This window comes from Gekko japonicus, unplaced genomic scaffold, assembly GCF_001447785.1.
Source record: "Gekko japonicus isolate JY-2015 unplaced genomic scaffold, Gekko_japonicus_V1.1 scaffold1437, whole genome shotgun sequence".
Classification (NCBI taxonomy): domain Eukaryota; kingdom Metazoa; phylum Chordata; class Lepidosauria; order Squamata; family Gekkonidae; genus Gekko; species Gekko japonicus.
This window is the reverse complement of record NW_015170324.1, coordinates 243944-261873: the sequence shown is the minus strand read 5'-3', so window position 1 is coordinate 261873 and position 17930 is coordinate 243944. Positions and strand designations below refer to the sequence as shown.

The window sequence follows — 17930 nt, the reverse complement described above, 5'->3', positions numbered from 1 at the left end:
ATTTATTCTGTGTTATAGCCCTAACTGAAATTATGAAGAAGGAATGTCTTTCCTTGCAGTGAAAGGGCAAAGGTAAAACTGCATGAGACCTTGCTGTCTCTAACGTTTACCTGAGAGACCTGCCCAGGGGCAATATATGTTGCCTTATGCAAATACTAAAGATAAACGTAATTAGTTAGGTGGACTGCAAAATCCATAGGTTGTGTCATTAACAAAAGGGACTAGGAAACATAGCAATACCTATTGCCCTATTTAGACATTACTAGATGTTTTTTCATCATGGAGGAATCTTTTTACCTCTCAGATACAATGCAATCCTAAGTATGTATACTCAGATGCAAATCCCTCAGAAATGTGTTTAGGATTGGAACCAAGCCACATATGATGCATACACCACAAAGACACCCAGTTCACATGGATGTGAGTCCATGCATGTTTGTGCATGTGTGCAAGATTGCAAATTTAAATATAAAAGTGAATTTAAATATAAAAGTTACCTTGCCTTGTTAGCTCAATAGTGAAGGGAAAGCATTCTACACATCCTCAGAACTAATATTCTGTTTGATATTACTGTGCATATTGAACCTGTGGTGCGTTTATTGTATGCATTACAATGTAACAGTGTATTTTCCCCTCTGATATTTCTGTATTGGTTAATTGCATTCGGTGGAGTCCCTGCTTGTTAGCTCGGTTTGTTAGTTATTATTGTTGACTTTAGCACCTTTGTCCTGAAGCCAGTTTGCTCTCATCCCTGTATCTCATCTCCCTTATAAATAAAAGCTGAATGGTGGCGGCACTTCTCTAGAACATTCCACACGCTCCACGCCGACTGGGCCGTACGGGTAGGGCGGGATATAAATCCCAATATAAATAAATAAATAAATAAAATCAGTTTGCTCTCTGATCTGTCATTCAGAGAGTCTCCCTATCCACTGGCTGCTTTGCCTGAGTCCTGCCTCCAACATTCTAAACATTTTGCCGTCCCCCCCCCCCATAGCCAGTCAGAACACAGAGGTTATTTGCATATGCAGCCTCATTGGCCTCTGCCTCGGAACACAGAGGTCGTTTGCATATGCGACTTGATTGGCTTTTGCCTCTAACATTCTAAACAGTTTGATGTTCTGAGGTTAAATGTATCCAATCTCCAGGTGAGGGCTGGAGATCACTCAGAATTACAACTGCTTTCCAGATGAAAGAGATCAGTTCCTCTGGAGAAAATGGTGGGCTCTGTATCCTTATATGCTGCTGAGGTGGCCCCCATGACAGCCAATGTGACGTAGAAGTCAGGGCTTCAGAGCACGGGAGAGGCTGCAGGTGTGTGGGGGGTGGAAAGCTGAAGAGTGAGGGGGAAATAAAGGTAGATTGATGATTGGCTGGGAAGGAGATAGGGTTGCCAACTCCAGGTGGGAAATTCCTGGATATGGGAGGGATGGAGCCTGGAGAGGGTGAGGTTTCAGGAGGCGTGGGACCTCGGACAGGTACAAAGCCATAGACTCCACCCTCCAAACCAACGATTCCCTTCTGGGGAACCATCGTTGTCAATCTCCAGGTGAGAAATGGACTTTCTTTTAAGTGGGCTTCCCCCACTATCAAACTTTTTTATTTTTCATAGGACGTTTGATAAAGACGAAAGGTCGAAACGGACAGTCAAGCCTGGGAAGGTTCGTCCTGCCTGCATTGAGACTTTAGTCTCTTGATGTATCCATCTGTGGAAACAAAATAATAATTATAACAGCATTTGTATTGTCTTATATATTATATTATGAACTTGTTCAGCAATATTGTGTTTGTTCTTGCAATCTCCAGGTGAGGACTGGAGATCACTCAAAATTACAACTGTTCTTTAGGTAGCAGAGATCAGTTCCTCTGGAGAAAATGGTGGACTCAGTGTCATTATACCCTGCTGAGGTCGCCACAGCAAATTGACACTGAGTGTCCAAGGCCGGGGCACCCACCCAGAGCCTCTTTCTAGAGGCCGTTGTATTTATTTCCACAACGGGCCTTTTTCCTAGTCTATATATATAAAAGAAAGTCCCCTCACCGTAAAATCAATGCCCAGGCCAAACCGCTGGACCTAGAGACACCAAATTCGGGGAGAGCGCTCCTACCATGGTGTAGGTGCTTGTTAAGAAGGGATTTTTAGAAATTCGACCCCTAAGTGGGTCAAAAGGGGGGGAGTGTTCCCCCATTGATTCTTACGTGGCTGCCAGGCATCTGCCTCTCTGCACCCCCACTCTCTGATTGGTCAGCTGCAGAGCTCAGTGTTCTGAGGTTAAAAAAGCCAACAGTTACAGGGGACTGCAGAGAGCTAATGACAGTTGAGGAAATCAGAAGTGGCCGAGAACCACCTGTGAGGTGAAGCAAAGCTGCAGGCCCAGCCTCTCTAATGGCTTCCAACCAGGCTTCCCAAGTACTTACCATGATTCAGCGGGGAACACAGACGTATTCGCAGGATCATTCCCGCGGGGACAACAGAGTTTGTACCATCGAGTTTTCAGCCCCATTGCCAGAGCGTTGCCCAGCGTCACGTCCTGGCGACGGCATGGTGCGTTACAGGGAGGAACGGTCTGGCCACGGAGCATGTTTCCCCCACCGGATGGTTGTAAGTACTTGGGAACCCTACCCCCCACCTCCTACACCTAACAGGCAGTTGTCTGTCAGCTGCAGCCCCACCTCCACAGTGGCTTCTAATACTTCTCCCCCTCCTACACTGGACAGGCAGCTGCCTGTCAGGTGGAGGAGAGGAGGGGGGATGGCTTCCAACACACTCCCCCCACCTCCTACACCTAACAGGCAGTTGTCTGTCAGCTGCAGCCCCACCTCCACAGTGGCTTCTAATACTTCTCCCCCTCCTACACTGGACAGGCAGCTGCCTGTCAGGTGGAGGAGAGGAGGGGGGATGGCTTCCAACACACTCCCCCCACCTCCTACACCTAACAGGTGGGTGTCTGTCAGGTGTAGTAGCGGTTGCAGAGTGCTTAAATCCACGAGGGAGCCTACCCCAGCAGTAACACCTTAGTGATCCTGCCAGTCCTGCCTCCACAGTGGCTTCTAATACTTCTCCCCCTCCTACACTGGACAGGCAGTTGCCTGTCAGGTGTAGAAGAGCAGGTGGGATGCTTACAACTGCCGAGGTTTGCTCAGCAGGATTGCCTTAGCAGTGCTGCTGGCCCAGCCTCCCTGATGCCTTTAAATACAATCCCCCCCCCAACACCAGACAGGCCGGTGTCTGTCAGGTGTAGGAGCAGGGCCAGGATACTTTAATCCATCAGGGATGCCGCCCCAGTAGGATCACCTTAGCGATGCTGGTGGCCCAGCCTCTCTGATGGCTTCCAACACACTCCCCCCACCTCCTACACCTAACAGGTGGCTGTCAGGTGCAGCAGTGGTTGCTTAAAGCCACAAGGGAGCCTGCCCCAGCAGTAATGCCTTAATGATCCTGCCAGCCCCGCCTCCACAGTGACTTCTAACATTTCTCCCCCCTCCCCCTGCCTGTCAGGTGTAGGAGAGGTGGGATGCTTACAGTTGCTGAGGAGGTGTGCTCAGCAGGATTGCCTTAGCTCTGCTGCTGGCCCAGCCTCCGCGATGCCTTTAAATACAATCTGTCAGGTGTAGGAGCACGACCAGGGTACTTTAATCCATCAGGGACGCTGCCCCAGCAGGATCACCTTAGCAATGTTGCTGGCCCAGTTTAGCCACACTCACACCCACAATGGAAATATACTCAAAATTTGTAGAAAACTGGTTTCCTTTATTAGGTTATTTAACTTCTCACAATGTGGTTTTCTAGAAAGCTCGTTCATATGAACTTGCTTAATAGCAGATTGCTCGGATGGTGTTTTGAATATGTAGTTATGTCCCAGTTCTAAAATGTAACATAAATGAGAAGCATTTTTGTAAAAAAGAAAATGCCCTCCCTCCCAAATTCAATGCCTAGGCCAAACCCCTGCACCAAGAAACCCAAAATAAGGGGAGTGCATTCCTACCATGACGTCAAACCCCCCCCCCCATGACGAGATTTCTGAGAAACATGACCCCTGCTTCTTAAGTTTGGTGTAGTAGTTAAGTGCGTGGACTCTAATCTGGGAGAACCAGGTTTGATTCCCCACTCCTCCACTTGCAGCTGCTGGATGATCTTGGGCAAGCCATAGTTCTGGTACAGCTGTTCTTGAAAAAATAGCAGTTTCTGTCAGAGCTCTCTCAACCCCACCTACTTCACAGGGTGTCTGTTGTCGGGAGGGGAGAGGAAGGGAAAGGAGTTTGTAAGCCGCTCTGAGACTCCCTTGGGTAGTGAAGGGCGGGGTATAAATCCAATCTCCTCTTCTTCTTCTTCTAAGTGATGACTGCTTCTTAAATGGACAGTTCTATGTTGCCTTTTCCAGAGTGAGCTCATCAAGCAGCCTGGTGATCCTAGCACCTGAGGGCAGAACCACCTATGTGGTCTACAGAGAGGTCCTTCAGTACAGAAAAAAAGGACGTATATCTCACTTCATTTCTTACACTACAATCTTCTCTGCTAGAATTCCTACAACAAATATCACATTTCAAATTTCACATCATCAGTATTATAACTGGATTTACAGAACTTAAACACCATAGTGAAGCACGGGTAGCAGGCTAGTTACTAATAAATGAATGCTGTTTGGAACACACCTTTCTCTGTTATGTGAACCTAAAAGCAGGAACCTAAATGAGTACCCCCTACTCCTGACTTGCAAGCAGAAGATAACACCACAAACTCTGGGTTGGGAAATACCTGAAGATTTTGTGGGTGGAGCCTGAGAATGATGGGGTTTGGGGAGGAGATTTTTATGAGGTACAATGCCACAGAGTCCACCCTCCAGAGCAGCCATTTTCTCCGGGGGAACTGATCTCTGTCACCTGGGGTCAGTTATACTAACCGGAGAGCTCAATGTCCCTCCTGGAGGTTGGCAACCCTACGAAAAGTCAAAGGAAGCAATGTAAACAAATAAAACAGGTAATTTTAAATGCTTCCTTTTTTTGCAGTGCTTAGATATAATCACGTCCCTTCTCAAACACATTGCTTGCTGGTTGACTCTGCTTGAATAGAATTGGGGGGTGGGGTCAAAAGAGAAAGGGAACAATGTTGTTGGTGAATGTGGAAAGGAAGAAGAGGAAGAAATTAACAGCTGATCATTAGTGCAGAGATATATGTATTTTTTTAATTACCCCCTAAAAAAGGCATTGTAGAATCTCAATGATCCTACTTCTTTTCAGTTCATGTCATGTTAGCCAGGGGCAGGATTTGAAGCAATATATTTCAGATTGTATGATTTGCCAGAAAAGCTTAAAAGAAAAACTGTTGGTCAGTTAAAGGAATAGCAAAAAGAGAAAAGCATATTTAGACAGAAAATAAAAAGTGGACTGGCAGAGATGTTGGGGAGTGGCGGTTATGCCTACATGGATATGCCCACAAAGCCTGTACTAGAATTTGATCTGACACAGAGACAGGCCAAAAACTGGGGAACTCTGCTATTTTAAAAAATCGGTATGCCAGGCTGCACATAATGATTTATCGTCTTTCTCTTTCATTGGGAGAGGGGGAGGAAATCGAGTGACATGCACAACCGCAGCTTCCTTTAAAAATGCAAATGAGTCATTGACCATGATTCTCTGTGGAGTGGCATCAAACTGACCCTTGGAAAAGTCGTTGAAAAATCTATATATTGAAATGTGTTGAAAATTCTATATATTTTTCTTTGGAAAACCGCTAATCAGGATTACCATGTTAAGCCATTCTCACCCCCATATCTTTGTTCTCATCACCTCCTTTAAACGCAAAAGATTCCAAGCCAAAAACCAACCTTTTTTCCTTCCTTACCATTTTCATAGAGCATCTCTGAACACAATTGCCATACAGTGATTTACAAACCACAATAAAACATTTTAGAACCCAAACTGCAATAAACAGTTTCCAGAATTCTGGCAGAAAGAAAAAGGTTTATCTGCTTATGAAAGAAAATACGCAGACTTACGAAGGAAACATATTTGACAGTACAGTTCCACCGTGGAACTTCCACGCAACAACAACAATAAAAATGCTCAAATCGCGACTTCTGCCTTTTTACTTAAATTCCCGTTTATTTCTTTTGATTCCTGCTTATTTTTTGTTAATACGGCTCTCTCCCAAAACATTTGCCTGAGTAGGTTTCCAAACCGAAACAGAACCCTGAAACACAAAAATAATTCCCGAGGACTTGTGGGCCTACACGCGTATTGAATGCAAACAGGAAATCCCGGTTGAGAACCACTAGAGTTATCACGCCTTGCCTGGCGATGCCTTGCTATTCGAGGGGTTTATCTCTATGGTTGCTTGAGGTGGCGGTTTGCACTAGCATGCAAGCGACTCTCTATGGTCCAGCCAGCCACCGTTGCTAGTAGCAGGAGGTTTGTTTACTTCCGGGAGCTCGGTGGCACTCACGGCTCCGTCTCCCTCCGCGGTTCTTTCCCCCTCCCCCTGTCATGGGGGAGGCCGAAGAGCAGGTGCCCGGTGAGTTCCCCTTCCAGGGATGCTGACTGGTTGGACTGTCTCCCTCTTCTGCGCTCCTCTGCCTTCCCTTCCCAGTGATGCCCGCGGATGACGGGATTTCCATCTGCTCCTTCCTGCCTTTCTCTTTCTTTGCACCTGATCCGTCTTACTCGGCAGGGGCAGGGAGAACCAGTGGATCGGCTTCAGGGGGTTTTCATCTAGAGCCTACCTAGGTTTACTTGGAATTAAGCCCCATTGACTTGAACGGGGCTTACTGGCAAGATCTGTGTTTCTAGTTTTTAAAACCCCATCAGGCAGTTTCAAAGGAGTAGCTGTGTCAGTTTGCATCAGTAAAGGAAAAGTTGAAATGAATGGCACCTTAAAGGCTAATAAAAATTTGTTCCAGTGGAAGTTTTCTTGAGTCAGAGTTCATTTCATGAGATGCATTCATACATTTCACTTGTGAATATTAATTTGGATATTTTTTAAAGTGCAACTGGACTCCTTATTAGCTAAATTAGGTATTTATTTATTGAATGCTTATCCCATCCTCCCCTGCTCATTTAAGATTTGTTGTGTACTCCACCTGCAAACACACACACGGGAGTTTATGCCTTCTTTCAACATGCTCGTCTCACTGTGTGTTCACAGTGCCTTCTTTTTACCTCTTGCAAAACATGACTTCAGGATTGAACAACTTTCCTGTGCCTCTAGCATTGTTATTGTAAATCTGCTGACTAACATGCTCTGGCTGGTGTGTGTTGTATGCATGTGCACGCAGGCTAGCAAGTGGGGCAATGGGAACTGTGTCAGTCTTCAGCAGCAGGACAGTTGTAAGCAGTTTTACTTGCTCTTTCTACGAACCTGGGGAGAGCAGGTAGGGATTGCCCTCTGTAAACTTAACATAGGGGAGGGAGTATACCCAGGATGCTTGGATCAGTTGAACTCTAAGGTATGTAGTCTTTTGAGTTACAAAGTGTTCTGACTTGGGGTTAAGTAAACCAGTTATTATTATTACTCTGTAGCAAATTGTGGAGGTTGTATTTGGAAAAAGCTATACAAAAAATTATGTGGAACGCTTAATATATTTTTCCCTCCTAAAAGGAATTGTTTTCATCCCCCACATGAGTAGCTTTCAACATTTTTTTAAATAGCTGTAAGTAAAAATAACTTTTGTTTGATTTCTATTTGGGAAGGATTGTGTGAAAAACTCATACTTCCAAGGACATTTTATATATTTTTAAAAAGTGTTTTGGCAATGCTTCTTCCCACAAGCTGATAGTCTTGCTATGTAGGGGGCTATTTTTAGAGCAAACCAGCAAATATATCTTTACAGATAAGTGAGGAAGAGAGATCAGAATTGTAACTTGTCACCCTGTACAGTGTGTGTCACTCCACTTTGGAAAGCCACTTTGAATTCAAGTACGGGATATCTGTTGTTCACTTTTATTTTGACCTGCTCTCAGGATGAGATTTAAAAAAAAACACACAACCTTTTTTATTTTTATATATTTTTGTTCTGTTTTTATTTTGAAATAGAAAAACAAACAAAAGACCACCTTTAACAGGCAATATCTTATGTCAAGTGATACCATCATATAAATTGAGAGCTTTTGAATGAAACAAAATGAAACAAAAGCTCTCTCTATATAGGAAAGCTTAGAAGATGGGAAAGAAATACAAACTTCAAGACCTTTGGACATTTTGAGTAGCAAGCCAGCGAGCTGGATTGCTATATGAAGTGGAATTTATTGAACTAATACTTAACCAGTTTTCTTTCTTTTAGTATCAGGTGCTATATTCACATTTGGAAAAAGCAAATTTGCAGAAAATGTTCCTAGCAAGTTCTGGTTTAAAAGTGACAAACCTTTACATATATCATGTGGAGATGAACATACATCTGTTATTACAGGTTGGTGTTAAAAGAACTTTTTTCGAATATCCACACTTTGGAATCAGTAGTTTTGCTGCTGCCTTTTAGAACATAAGAACATAAGAGATGCCAATGTTGGATCAGGCCAAAGGCCCATCACACTCTGTCACACAGTGGCCAAAAATACCAGGTGCCATCTGGATGTCTACCAGTGGGGCCAGGACATTAGAAGCCCTCCCACTGTTGACCTCCCCCAAGCACCAAGAAGACAGACACTTGCCCCAGAGTCCCTATCTATACCTTGTGGCTAATAGCCACTGATGGACCTCTGCTCCATATGCTTATCTAATTCCCTTTTGAAGCCGTCCATGCTTGTAGCTGCCACCACTTCCTGTGGCAGTGAATTCCAAGTGTTAATCACTCTTTGGGTGAAGAAGTACTTCCTTTTATCCGTTCTAACCCGACCGCTCAGCAATTTCATGGAGTGCCCACGGGTTCTTGTATTGTGAGAAAGGGAGAAAAGTACCTCTTTCTCTACCTGCTCTTTCCCATGCATAATCTTATAAACCTCGATCATGTCACCCCTCAGTCGTCTTTTCTCCAAGCTAAAGAGCCCTAAGCGCCTTAACCGTTCCTCATAGGGAAAGTGTTCCAACCCTTTTATCATTCGAGTTGCCCTTTTCTGCACTTTTTCCAAAGCTATAATATCCTTTTTAAGGTGTGGTGACCAGAATTGCACACAGTATTCCAGATGAGGTCGCACCATTGATTTATATAGCGGCATTATGATATTGGCTGATCTGTTTACAATACCCTTCCTAATAATCCCCAGCATAGCATTGGCCTTCTTTATTGCAGTCACACACTGTCTCGACATTTTCAGTGAGTTATCTACTACAACTCCAAGATCTCTCTCTTGATCTGTCTCTGCCAGTTCAGACCCCATCAATGTGTATTTATATTTAGGATTTTTGGCTCCAATGTGCATCACCTTGCACTTGGCCACATTGAACCCCATTTGCCATGTTGACGCCCACTTGCCCATCTTTGACAGATCCCTTTGGAGTGCCTCACAATCCTCACTGGTTTTCACCACCCTGAACAACTTCGTATCATCCGCAAATTTAGCCACTTCACTGCTTACTCCCAACTCCAAATCATTAATGAACAAGTTAAAAAGCAGTGGACCAAGTACTGATCCCTGTGGTACCCCACTGCTTACCCCCCTCCACTGGGAGAACTGCCCATTTATACTCACTCTCTGTTTTCTATTAATTAGCCAGTTTTTGATCCATAAAAGGACTTGTCCTTTTATCCCATGATTTTTGAGCTTGCTTAGGAGCCTTTGATGAGGAACTTTATCAAAAGCTTTCTGGAAGTCAAGGTAAACAATATCTATTGGATCCCCCTTGTCCACATGTTTGTTCACCCCCTCAAAGAACATTAACAGGTTTGTGAGACAAGATCTTCCCTTACAGAACCCATGCTGAGTCTGCCTCAATAGGTTTTGTTCATCTATGTGCCTACTAATTCTTTCCTTAATAATGGTTTCCACCAATTTACCCAGTATCGATGTCAGACTGACTGGCCTGTAATTTCCCGGATCTCCTCTGGAACCCTTTTTAAAGATGGGAGTGATATTAGCTACCTTCCAGTCCTCAGGAATGGAGGCAGATTTTAAGGAAAGATTTAGAAGCACCACTGCAAGTTATAATACTTTTTCGTAAATGGGAAGCATTAAAGGCTGTTATCCTAAGTAGATTTACAGCCCAATCCTGATGGTAGCCTTAGATGTTTCACAGAAGCAGTGATACGATGGATAAAACATGAGGGAATTGTACTTCCAATGTGTGCAAAGTTAAAATATTGGGATACCAGTTCTGGATGCATGGAGAACTCATGTATATATTCATATATTTGCAAGTTACACAGGAAGTACCAAAACAGAAGGAACAAGAGATAGTTCTTTTTGTCCCACTTCAGTTTAATATTTGAAGGTACTCTGAGATGTGTTGTGCCATATGATAAAGTAAGGTTGGCAAATGGCTTGGGTTCTGTCGAAAATGCCAGGTGATGGAAGGATGTCTCAGCAAAGCATAGCTTCCTTGCCTCCCCCTTTCTGCTGTAGCCCCATGTGCCCTCCAAAATGTTGCTCTTAGGCGATGGGGGAGTGCTAGAAGCAACATGAGGGGGCAATGTGAGGTCTGCAGTCACCCGGCTTCTCTCACTGGAAATACTCAGTGGGATCCAACCTTACATTTACTGTTTTAGATTAATGTCAAGAGCAGAAAATTTGCTTAGGTGTAGTAAACTGAGAAATGCATCTTCCTGTGAGATTCATGCATAACCCTACATAGATGTTTTTCTTAACAAAGCAAATGTCCAGCACAAGTAACTACATTATACTGGAGTATTTGAAAAGAAATAATTTGTGGAGGATTACTTTATTTGGTGTTTGTGTTCTGTAGGAAACGGTAAACTTTATATGTTTGGAAGTAACAACTGGGGACAACTGGGATTGGGAACAAAGAACAACATTAACAAGCCAACATGTGTGAAAGGTTTGTCTTGCATTATATGTCATTTTAGAAGATGTTCAATTGAAAAAAAAAGTTCTCTAATGTCACTCTGGATTTCCAGAGATACTGAAGAGTCTTAAAATCTTACATCGCATTAAGACTTGAGGTCATTGGCAATCCATGATCTTTTTGCTGTGTCTATAAAGTCCTTTCTGAAGATGTCCTCCAGGACATTTAATGTTTCCTGTGATTTAAGCTCAAAGGTGGAAATAGGGAAAAAAGCAAATTTGGTTTGTTTTCTGGCACTGGACCCATAAAGAAAACACATAACTCTGTTTTCAGAGGCACTGAAAGAAATACTCAATGAGCCATTTAATTATTCAGATGTAAATTGAACTAGAAGGCCCAATTTACTGCATTTGTCCATCATACCACTGATAGATGGTTATATAATTACTGTAAAGTAATTATATTGAACAGACTGAATAACTTGTGTTTTTAATTCATAGTTTTAAAACCAGAAAAAGTAAAATTGGCTGCTTGTGGGAGAAATCACACTTTGATTTGTACAGGTATGTAACTTACGTTGTTGTGGCAAATTCTGATGAGGGGCGGGTTGAGGTGAGCTTCCTACATAAATCTTTAGAAGTGGAGACGCTTTAAAAATCAATCAGTCCATCTAGCTAACTGACTAATTGCTCATGGCCTCTCTTACTGCTTTGTAACCATAAACAGTAGTACTACGTCTGGAATCTTCCTACAGCTTCCTTCACTAAATGCTATGGTTGCAATACTGCACACAGTTCCAGTTGGTGGAAATAGGAATAGGAGCTTTGCAGGATTACAACATATAGCCACACTCTAGAAGAGACAGTAAGCATGTTTGCAACAGAGAGCTCAGTACTAGCGCATGTTTCCACTTTCAGAGAAAAAAGTACCTATTTTTAGTGCTGGTTCTTGCAAACCACATTTTGCAGGGAGCCAATGTTAGGTCTACACTGCAGCCTAGTCACAATTTGTTAAAGGGTGCAAGAGAATGCCTGGAGTGAGGCCAGGCATTCCCTTTCTTAGTGTTGTAGTGGCGCTCACTTTCCTTGAAAAGTGTTGCAAAGAACTTCCCTGGTGCCAGCCCTGTTTAGTGAGATGACCAGGACTTGTGCCTGAGCAGAACGTTCAGTGGGGCTTGTGCAGTAGTTTAACATGGACAATGGGCTGGTCTTTGTGCACAAATACCATTACAATGAGTCAACATGCGGTAGAATCTCTCTCTTTTTTAAACATAGTATGTGGAATTAAGAAATAATTTTAAAATTGAATTATCTCTCGTTGCACTCTTGCAGCAGCAGGAGTTAGTCCTTTAGCATTCTATTTTATCAATAGTGCCTATCTGTATGGCAGACTGCATTTTCTCTCAGCACTGAAAATGAAATAACCTTGGCAATGACAGCTCCTTGGTCAGAGGAAGGGAGACACATAGGGCTGCCAACTGCGGGCGGGGAAACCCCCGCTTTGGAGGCCCGATTCCGCCGCAGCGGAATCGGGCCCCAGGGGGAACTCCGCCCCCGAAGCTGCGTCACCAGAGGTGACGCAGCCACGCCCCCAATGTGAGCAACGTAGTACATCACTTCCTGTGACGTGCTGCCGGCACGCGCGTCCCTCGCGAGCTCCCGGAGCCCGGCAAGGCTCCCCCGCTACAAACGGTATGTACACTTGGCAACCCTAGAGACACAGGAGTGAAGTGAAGCCTCTAGCAACAGTTTCCTGTAGTCATCAGGAGAGGCAAATTAAGATGCGAAGCCTGGTCTGGATGAATCTCAGCGCAAGGATTCTTCTTCTGTGACCTCACCCTCCTGCCCACTGGTTGCTGGTACTGTGGGCGGAGCAAGGGGCAGGGTCCCCTCTCCCCTTTTAGGCTTGGCCCTGCCCTATTCAGAATAATCATAGCCTGCGGCTGAGATAAAGAACTTTTCATCATTGCCTTTTCCTCCCAATAGAACTTTGCTTTGTAGGAGGCTGTGATGGCGGATGTATTTCTTCTACTTCTCACTCGAAACTGATAGGGAGGAATGAAGGAATCCCACCACCAGCTAACTGCTAAGCTACAGCAGGAAGTGTGCAGAGCAAGTTTTATCCTCTCTGCCATTAGCCTTTTGAAAAGATCAAGGGAACAGTAACCTGCTTTTTGATGTGTGTAAAGAAATCAGCATGAACTGAACTTGTCTGGGTTTTTTTTGGGGGGGGGGAGTTTGGCTGTTGCTTTGAATGAGAATGTAGTTACTCTATATGTGCTCTTCTCTGTCCAGAACAAGGGAAAGTGTATGCTGTTGGAGGTAACAGTGAAGGACAACTGGGAATAGGTGACACAGAGGAAAGAAGCACATTTCATCCTATCAGTTTTTTTACCAACCAGCACAAGATCAGACAGCTGGCAGCTGGATCCTACACTTCAGCGGCACTTACTGGTGAGAGCACCAGCTAACTCAGGGAGTTGTGTTGGAGGGTAGAGTTATTGTATTTGAGAGATATTTTTCCTTGGACGTTTGTGAAAGCCCTGAGATCAAGATTACTTTGCATACCCAAGTCCAAGTTGGTCACTATCAATGTGATGTGGCAGTTCTAACACTTTGGAGAATCTGCTGCAGGGTTTGGCACTATCTCTGCTTCCATTGTTTCTAGATAATAACTGCACCTTTCAACATTTTGCTATGCAATTTTTTTAGCAACTTTAAAAAATTCTTTAGAGTACCTGTTAGCTATTTTCCAGCTATGCCTCAGATTGTAGAAATGTGGATTAATTTAGGGAAACAATCTTAGACATTCCAGAGATGAAGGTTTATATCAAGATGCTCCTAAATTTATTTATTTATTTATTTTATTTTCATTACATTTATACCCTGCCCTTCTTGCGAACGGGCTCAGGGTGGCTAAATATTGCTTCCCCCCCCCCATTTCGTTTTGAAATAACAGAAAATTTTAGGCAAGACAGGTGGGGGATCATGCAAAGAATAGGGCTTTTTGTCACTTCACAACTTCAAATCTATCTCTCCTTTCCAATAATGCATGCTATATTATAAATTGCTGTTGAAATTCCCCTCCTCTAACCTTTCCACGTTTAAAAAGTTGCATGATGTAGTACAGGGGTTGTGGTTAAGAAGTCACAGCGCTGCCACTCATGGCTGCTGTGTTTTGTATTTTTTACTTCTTTAAGCAACTCGTTATTGGCTTTACACTGATTATCTCTGTTTATTTATAGAGGATGGACGGCTTTTTATGTGGGGAGATAATTCTGAAGGACAAATTGGCTTGGCTAATGTAGCAAACGTGTGTGTTCCTCACCAAGTGGATGTTGGGAAACCTATTTCCTGGATCTCTTGTGGATATTACCACTCTGCCTTGATAACACGTAAGTGTGGAATTCCTGAGATATACATAGTAAGAGTGTGCCAGTGTCCTTTTCCAAATTTGCTTTTGTTTGTTTTCAACTTTTCATTCATTTTCATATCACTGTTTTTTGCATTAATTTATTTGTTAGTGGTTTCAATGAGCAACATGTTTCTGGCTGTAATATCGTTGTTTTCCATCAGTTTTGGATGAAGTTTATTAATTAAAATATTTTCAAAGGCAGTCCTATGTAGAGTGCATTGCAGTAATCTAATGTACCCAGGGCATGCACCACCATAGCCAGATCTTTTCTGCCCAGAAAAAGCTGCAACTGACTAGTCAAAAAGTGGTAAAAGGCACTCCTGGCTATAGCTGCAATATGCTTAACCAGCCATAGGCCTGGATCCAAGAGCACCCCTGGATTATGAATCCATTCCTTCATGGGGAGCATAACCCAATCCAGAACATGTGGTACCTTAAATCCCAGGTCAGACCTTCTGTTTGCCCATAGCACTTCCATCTTGGTTTGATTTAGCTTCAGTTTATTAGCCCACATTCACTCCAAAACTGCCTCCAGGCACTGGTTCAGGATTTCTGCAGCCTCCCCGGGTTGGCCAGAGGCATGAGATAGAGCTGAGTATCATCCACATATTGGCGACAACTCAGCCCAAATTTGCAGATGACCTCACCCAGTGGTTTCATGTAGATACTAAAGCACATAGGAGACAAGATGGAACTTTGCAAGACCCCACAGTCTCCAGGCCAACGTGCTGAGCAGCAATTCTCCAGCAACACCTTCTGAAACCTATCCTTCAGGTAGAACCGGAATCAAATGGTGCAAAATGGTGCCTCCCAATCCCAGCCCAGAAAGGCAGCCCAAAGGAATAGCATGATTAACAATATGAAAAGCTGCTGAAAGGTGCAGAAGAATCAACTGAGTTGCATTCCCTCTGCATCCACCAGGGTGACCACTGTTTCAGGTCTATAACCAGGCTTAGAACCAAACTGGAAAGGATTTAAACAATTCATTTCATCCAAGAAAGCTTGAAGTTATCCACCCACCACCAATTCAATCACCATGCTCAAGAATGAAACGTTTGAGATCTCCTGGGTCCAAAGTAGGTAAGCTTCTTTAGAACTGGACACACCATAGCCCATTTTGAGGCTGGATTGACCATCCTCTCTCTCAAGTAGGCGTTAATTATCTCTTGGACCCAGTCAGCTAGACCCCCTGTCTGGCAGATTTAAGTAGCTGGGAAGGGCAAGGTAGGCCTCAAACTTCCAAGGATCTTATCCACATCCTCAAACTGAATAAACTGAAAAGAAGTAGTTAGCAATGTGGTTGAGGTCCAGTCGTAATGATTTACCAAACCACTTTTACTTATATTTATTGTATTTATGTAAGTTGTTTTATGGATTAATCTATGTAAAATCTTTCTTCAAATACATTAGAAACAGGAAACCAGCCAGGGAGGCAGTGGGGCCCTTGGACGACCAAGGGGTAAAAGGAGTATTGAAGAATGATAGGGAAATGGCTGAGAAGCTAAATGCATTTTTTGCCTCCGTCTTCACTGTGGAAGATGAGAAGTGCTTGCCCACTCCAGAACCACTGATTTCAGGAGGGGTGTTGAAAGACCTGAGTCAGATTGAGGTGACGAGAGAGGAGGTCCTAAAACTGATAGACAACTTAAAAACTGAAAAATCACCAGGCCCAGATGGCATACATCCGAGAGTTCTGAAAGAACTCAAATGTGAACTTGTAGATCTCCTGACAAAGATATGTAATCTTTCCTTAAAATCTGCCTCCATTCCTGAGGATTGGAAGGTAGCTAATGTCACTCCCATCTTTAAAAAGGGTTCCAGAGGAGATCCGGGAAATTACAGGCCAATCAGTCTGACGTCGATACCGGGTAAATTGGTGGAAACCATTATTAAGGAAAGAATTAGTAGGCACATAGATGAACAAAACCTATTGAGGCAGACTCAGCACGGTTTCTGTAAGGGAAGATCTTGTCTCACTAACCTGTTAGTGTTCTTTGAGGGGGTGAACAAACATGTGGACAAGGGGGATCCAATAGATATTATTTACCTTGACTTCCAGAAAGCTTTTGATAAAGTTCCTCATCAAAGGCTCCTAAGTAAGCTCAAAAATCATGGGATAGAAGGACAAGTCCTTTTATGGATCAAAAACTGGCTAATTCATAGAAAACAGAGAGTGAGTATAAATGGGCAATTTTCTCAGTGGAGGGTGGTAAGCAGTGGGGTACCGCAGGGATCAGTACTTGGTCCACTGCTTTTTAACTTGTTCATTAATGATTTGGAGATGGGAGTAAGCAGTGAAGTGGCTAAATTTGCGGATGATACAAAGTTGTTCAGGGTGGTGAAAACCAGTGAGGATTGTGAGGCACTCCAAGGGGATCTGTCAAGGATGGGCGAGTGGGCGTCAACATGGCAAATGGGGTTCAATGTGGCCAAGTGCAAGGTGATGCACATTGGAGCCAAAAATCCTAAATATAAATACACATTGATGGGGTCTGAACTGGCAGAGACTGAGCAAGAGAGAGATCTTGGAGTTGTAGTGGATAACTCACTGAAAATGTCGAGACAGTGTGTGACTGCAATAAAGAAGGCCAATGCTATGCTGGGGATTATTAGGAAGGGTATTGAAAACAGATCAGCCAATATAATAATGCCCCTATATAAATCAATGGTGAGACCTCATTTGGAATACTGTGTGCAGTTCTGGGCACCACACCTTAAAAAGGATATTATAGCTTTGGAAAAAGTGCAGAAAAGGGCAACTCGAATGATAAAAGGGTTGGAACACTTTCCCTATGAGGAAAGGTTAAAGCGCTTAGGGCTCTTTAGCTTGGAGAAAAGACGACTGAGGGGTGACATGATCGAGGTTTATAAGATTATGCATGGGAAAGAGCAGGTAAAGAAAGAGGTACTTTTCTCCCTTTCTCACAATACAAGAACTCGTGGGCACTCCATGAAACTGCAGAGCGGTCGGGTTAGAACGGATAAAAGGAAGTACTTCTTCACCCAAAGAGTGATTAACACATGGAATTCACTGCCACAGGAAGTGGTGGGTGCTACAAGCATGGACGGCTTCAAAAGGGAATTAGATAAGCATATGGAGCAGAGGTCCATCAGTGGCTATTAGCCACAAGGTATAGCTAGGGGCTCTGGGGCAAGTGATGCTCTGTCTTCTTGGTGCTTGGGGGGGGGTCAACAGTGGGAGGGCTTCTAATGTCCTGGCCCCACTGCTGGACCTCCTGATGGCACTGGTATTTCTGGCCACTGTGTGACACAGAGTGTTGGACTGGATGGGCCTTTGGCCTGATCCAACATTGGCGTCTCTTATGTTCTTATGTTATGTTGGTTTTATTAATGTTGTGAGCCGCCCTGAGCCGCTTTGGCGGAAGGGCGGGATAAAAGTTGAATAAATAAATAAATAAATTCTAAATAACTGGAAAATTGGCACCCTAGCACCATCTGACCCTGTCACTGCAAATGCAGACACAAAGTTGGAATGGATAGAAGAAATTTTATGTGCAAAGTGCTGAACAAAATTATTCCAGTGGGCCACCAAGAAGTCTACCTCCTCCTGCAGGCCAGATCCCAAAGGGCCTCTGATGACATAATAGCTCCACTGGCCCACACT

The 17930-nt window shown here is 43.7% G+C and overlaps 1 protein-coding gene across 1 annotated transcript in view; it reads left to right on the top strand.

Annotated features, from left to right (window-relative positions):
* The first annotated feature begins 6441 nt into the window (after nucleotides 1-6441).
* Nucleotides 6442-17930, top strand: part of RPGR (retinitis pigmentosa GTPase regulator) — a 62918-nt gene continuing 51429 nt past the window's right edge. Inside the window, exons 1-6 of the mRNA XM_015418100.1 lie at nucleotides 6442-6511; nucleotides 8277-8402; nucleotides 10832-10924; nucleotides 11392-11454; nucleotides 13186-13344; nucleotides 14136-14285. Of these exons, the coding sequence (XP_015273586.1) occupies nucleotides 6484-6511; nucleotides 8277-8402; nucleotides 10832-10924; nucleotides 11392-11454; nucleotides 13186-13344; nucleotides 14136-14285 (619 nt within the window). The 5' untranslated portion in view covers nucleotides 6442-6483. The remainder of the gene's footprint in view (nucleotides 6512-8276; nucleotides 8403-10831; nucleotides 10925-11391; nucleotides 11455-13185; nucleotides 13345-14135; nucleotides 14286-17930) is intronic.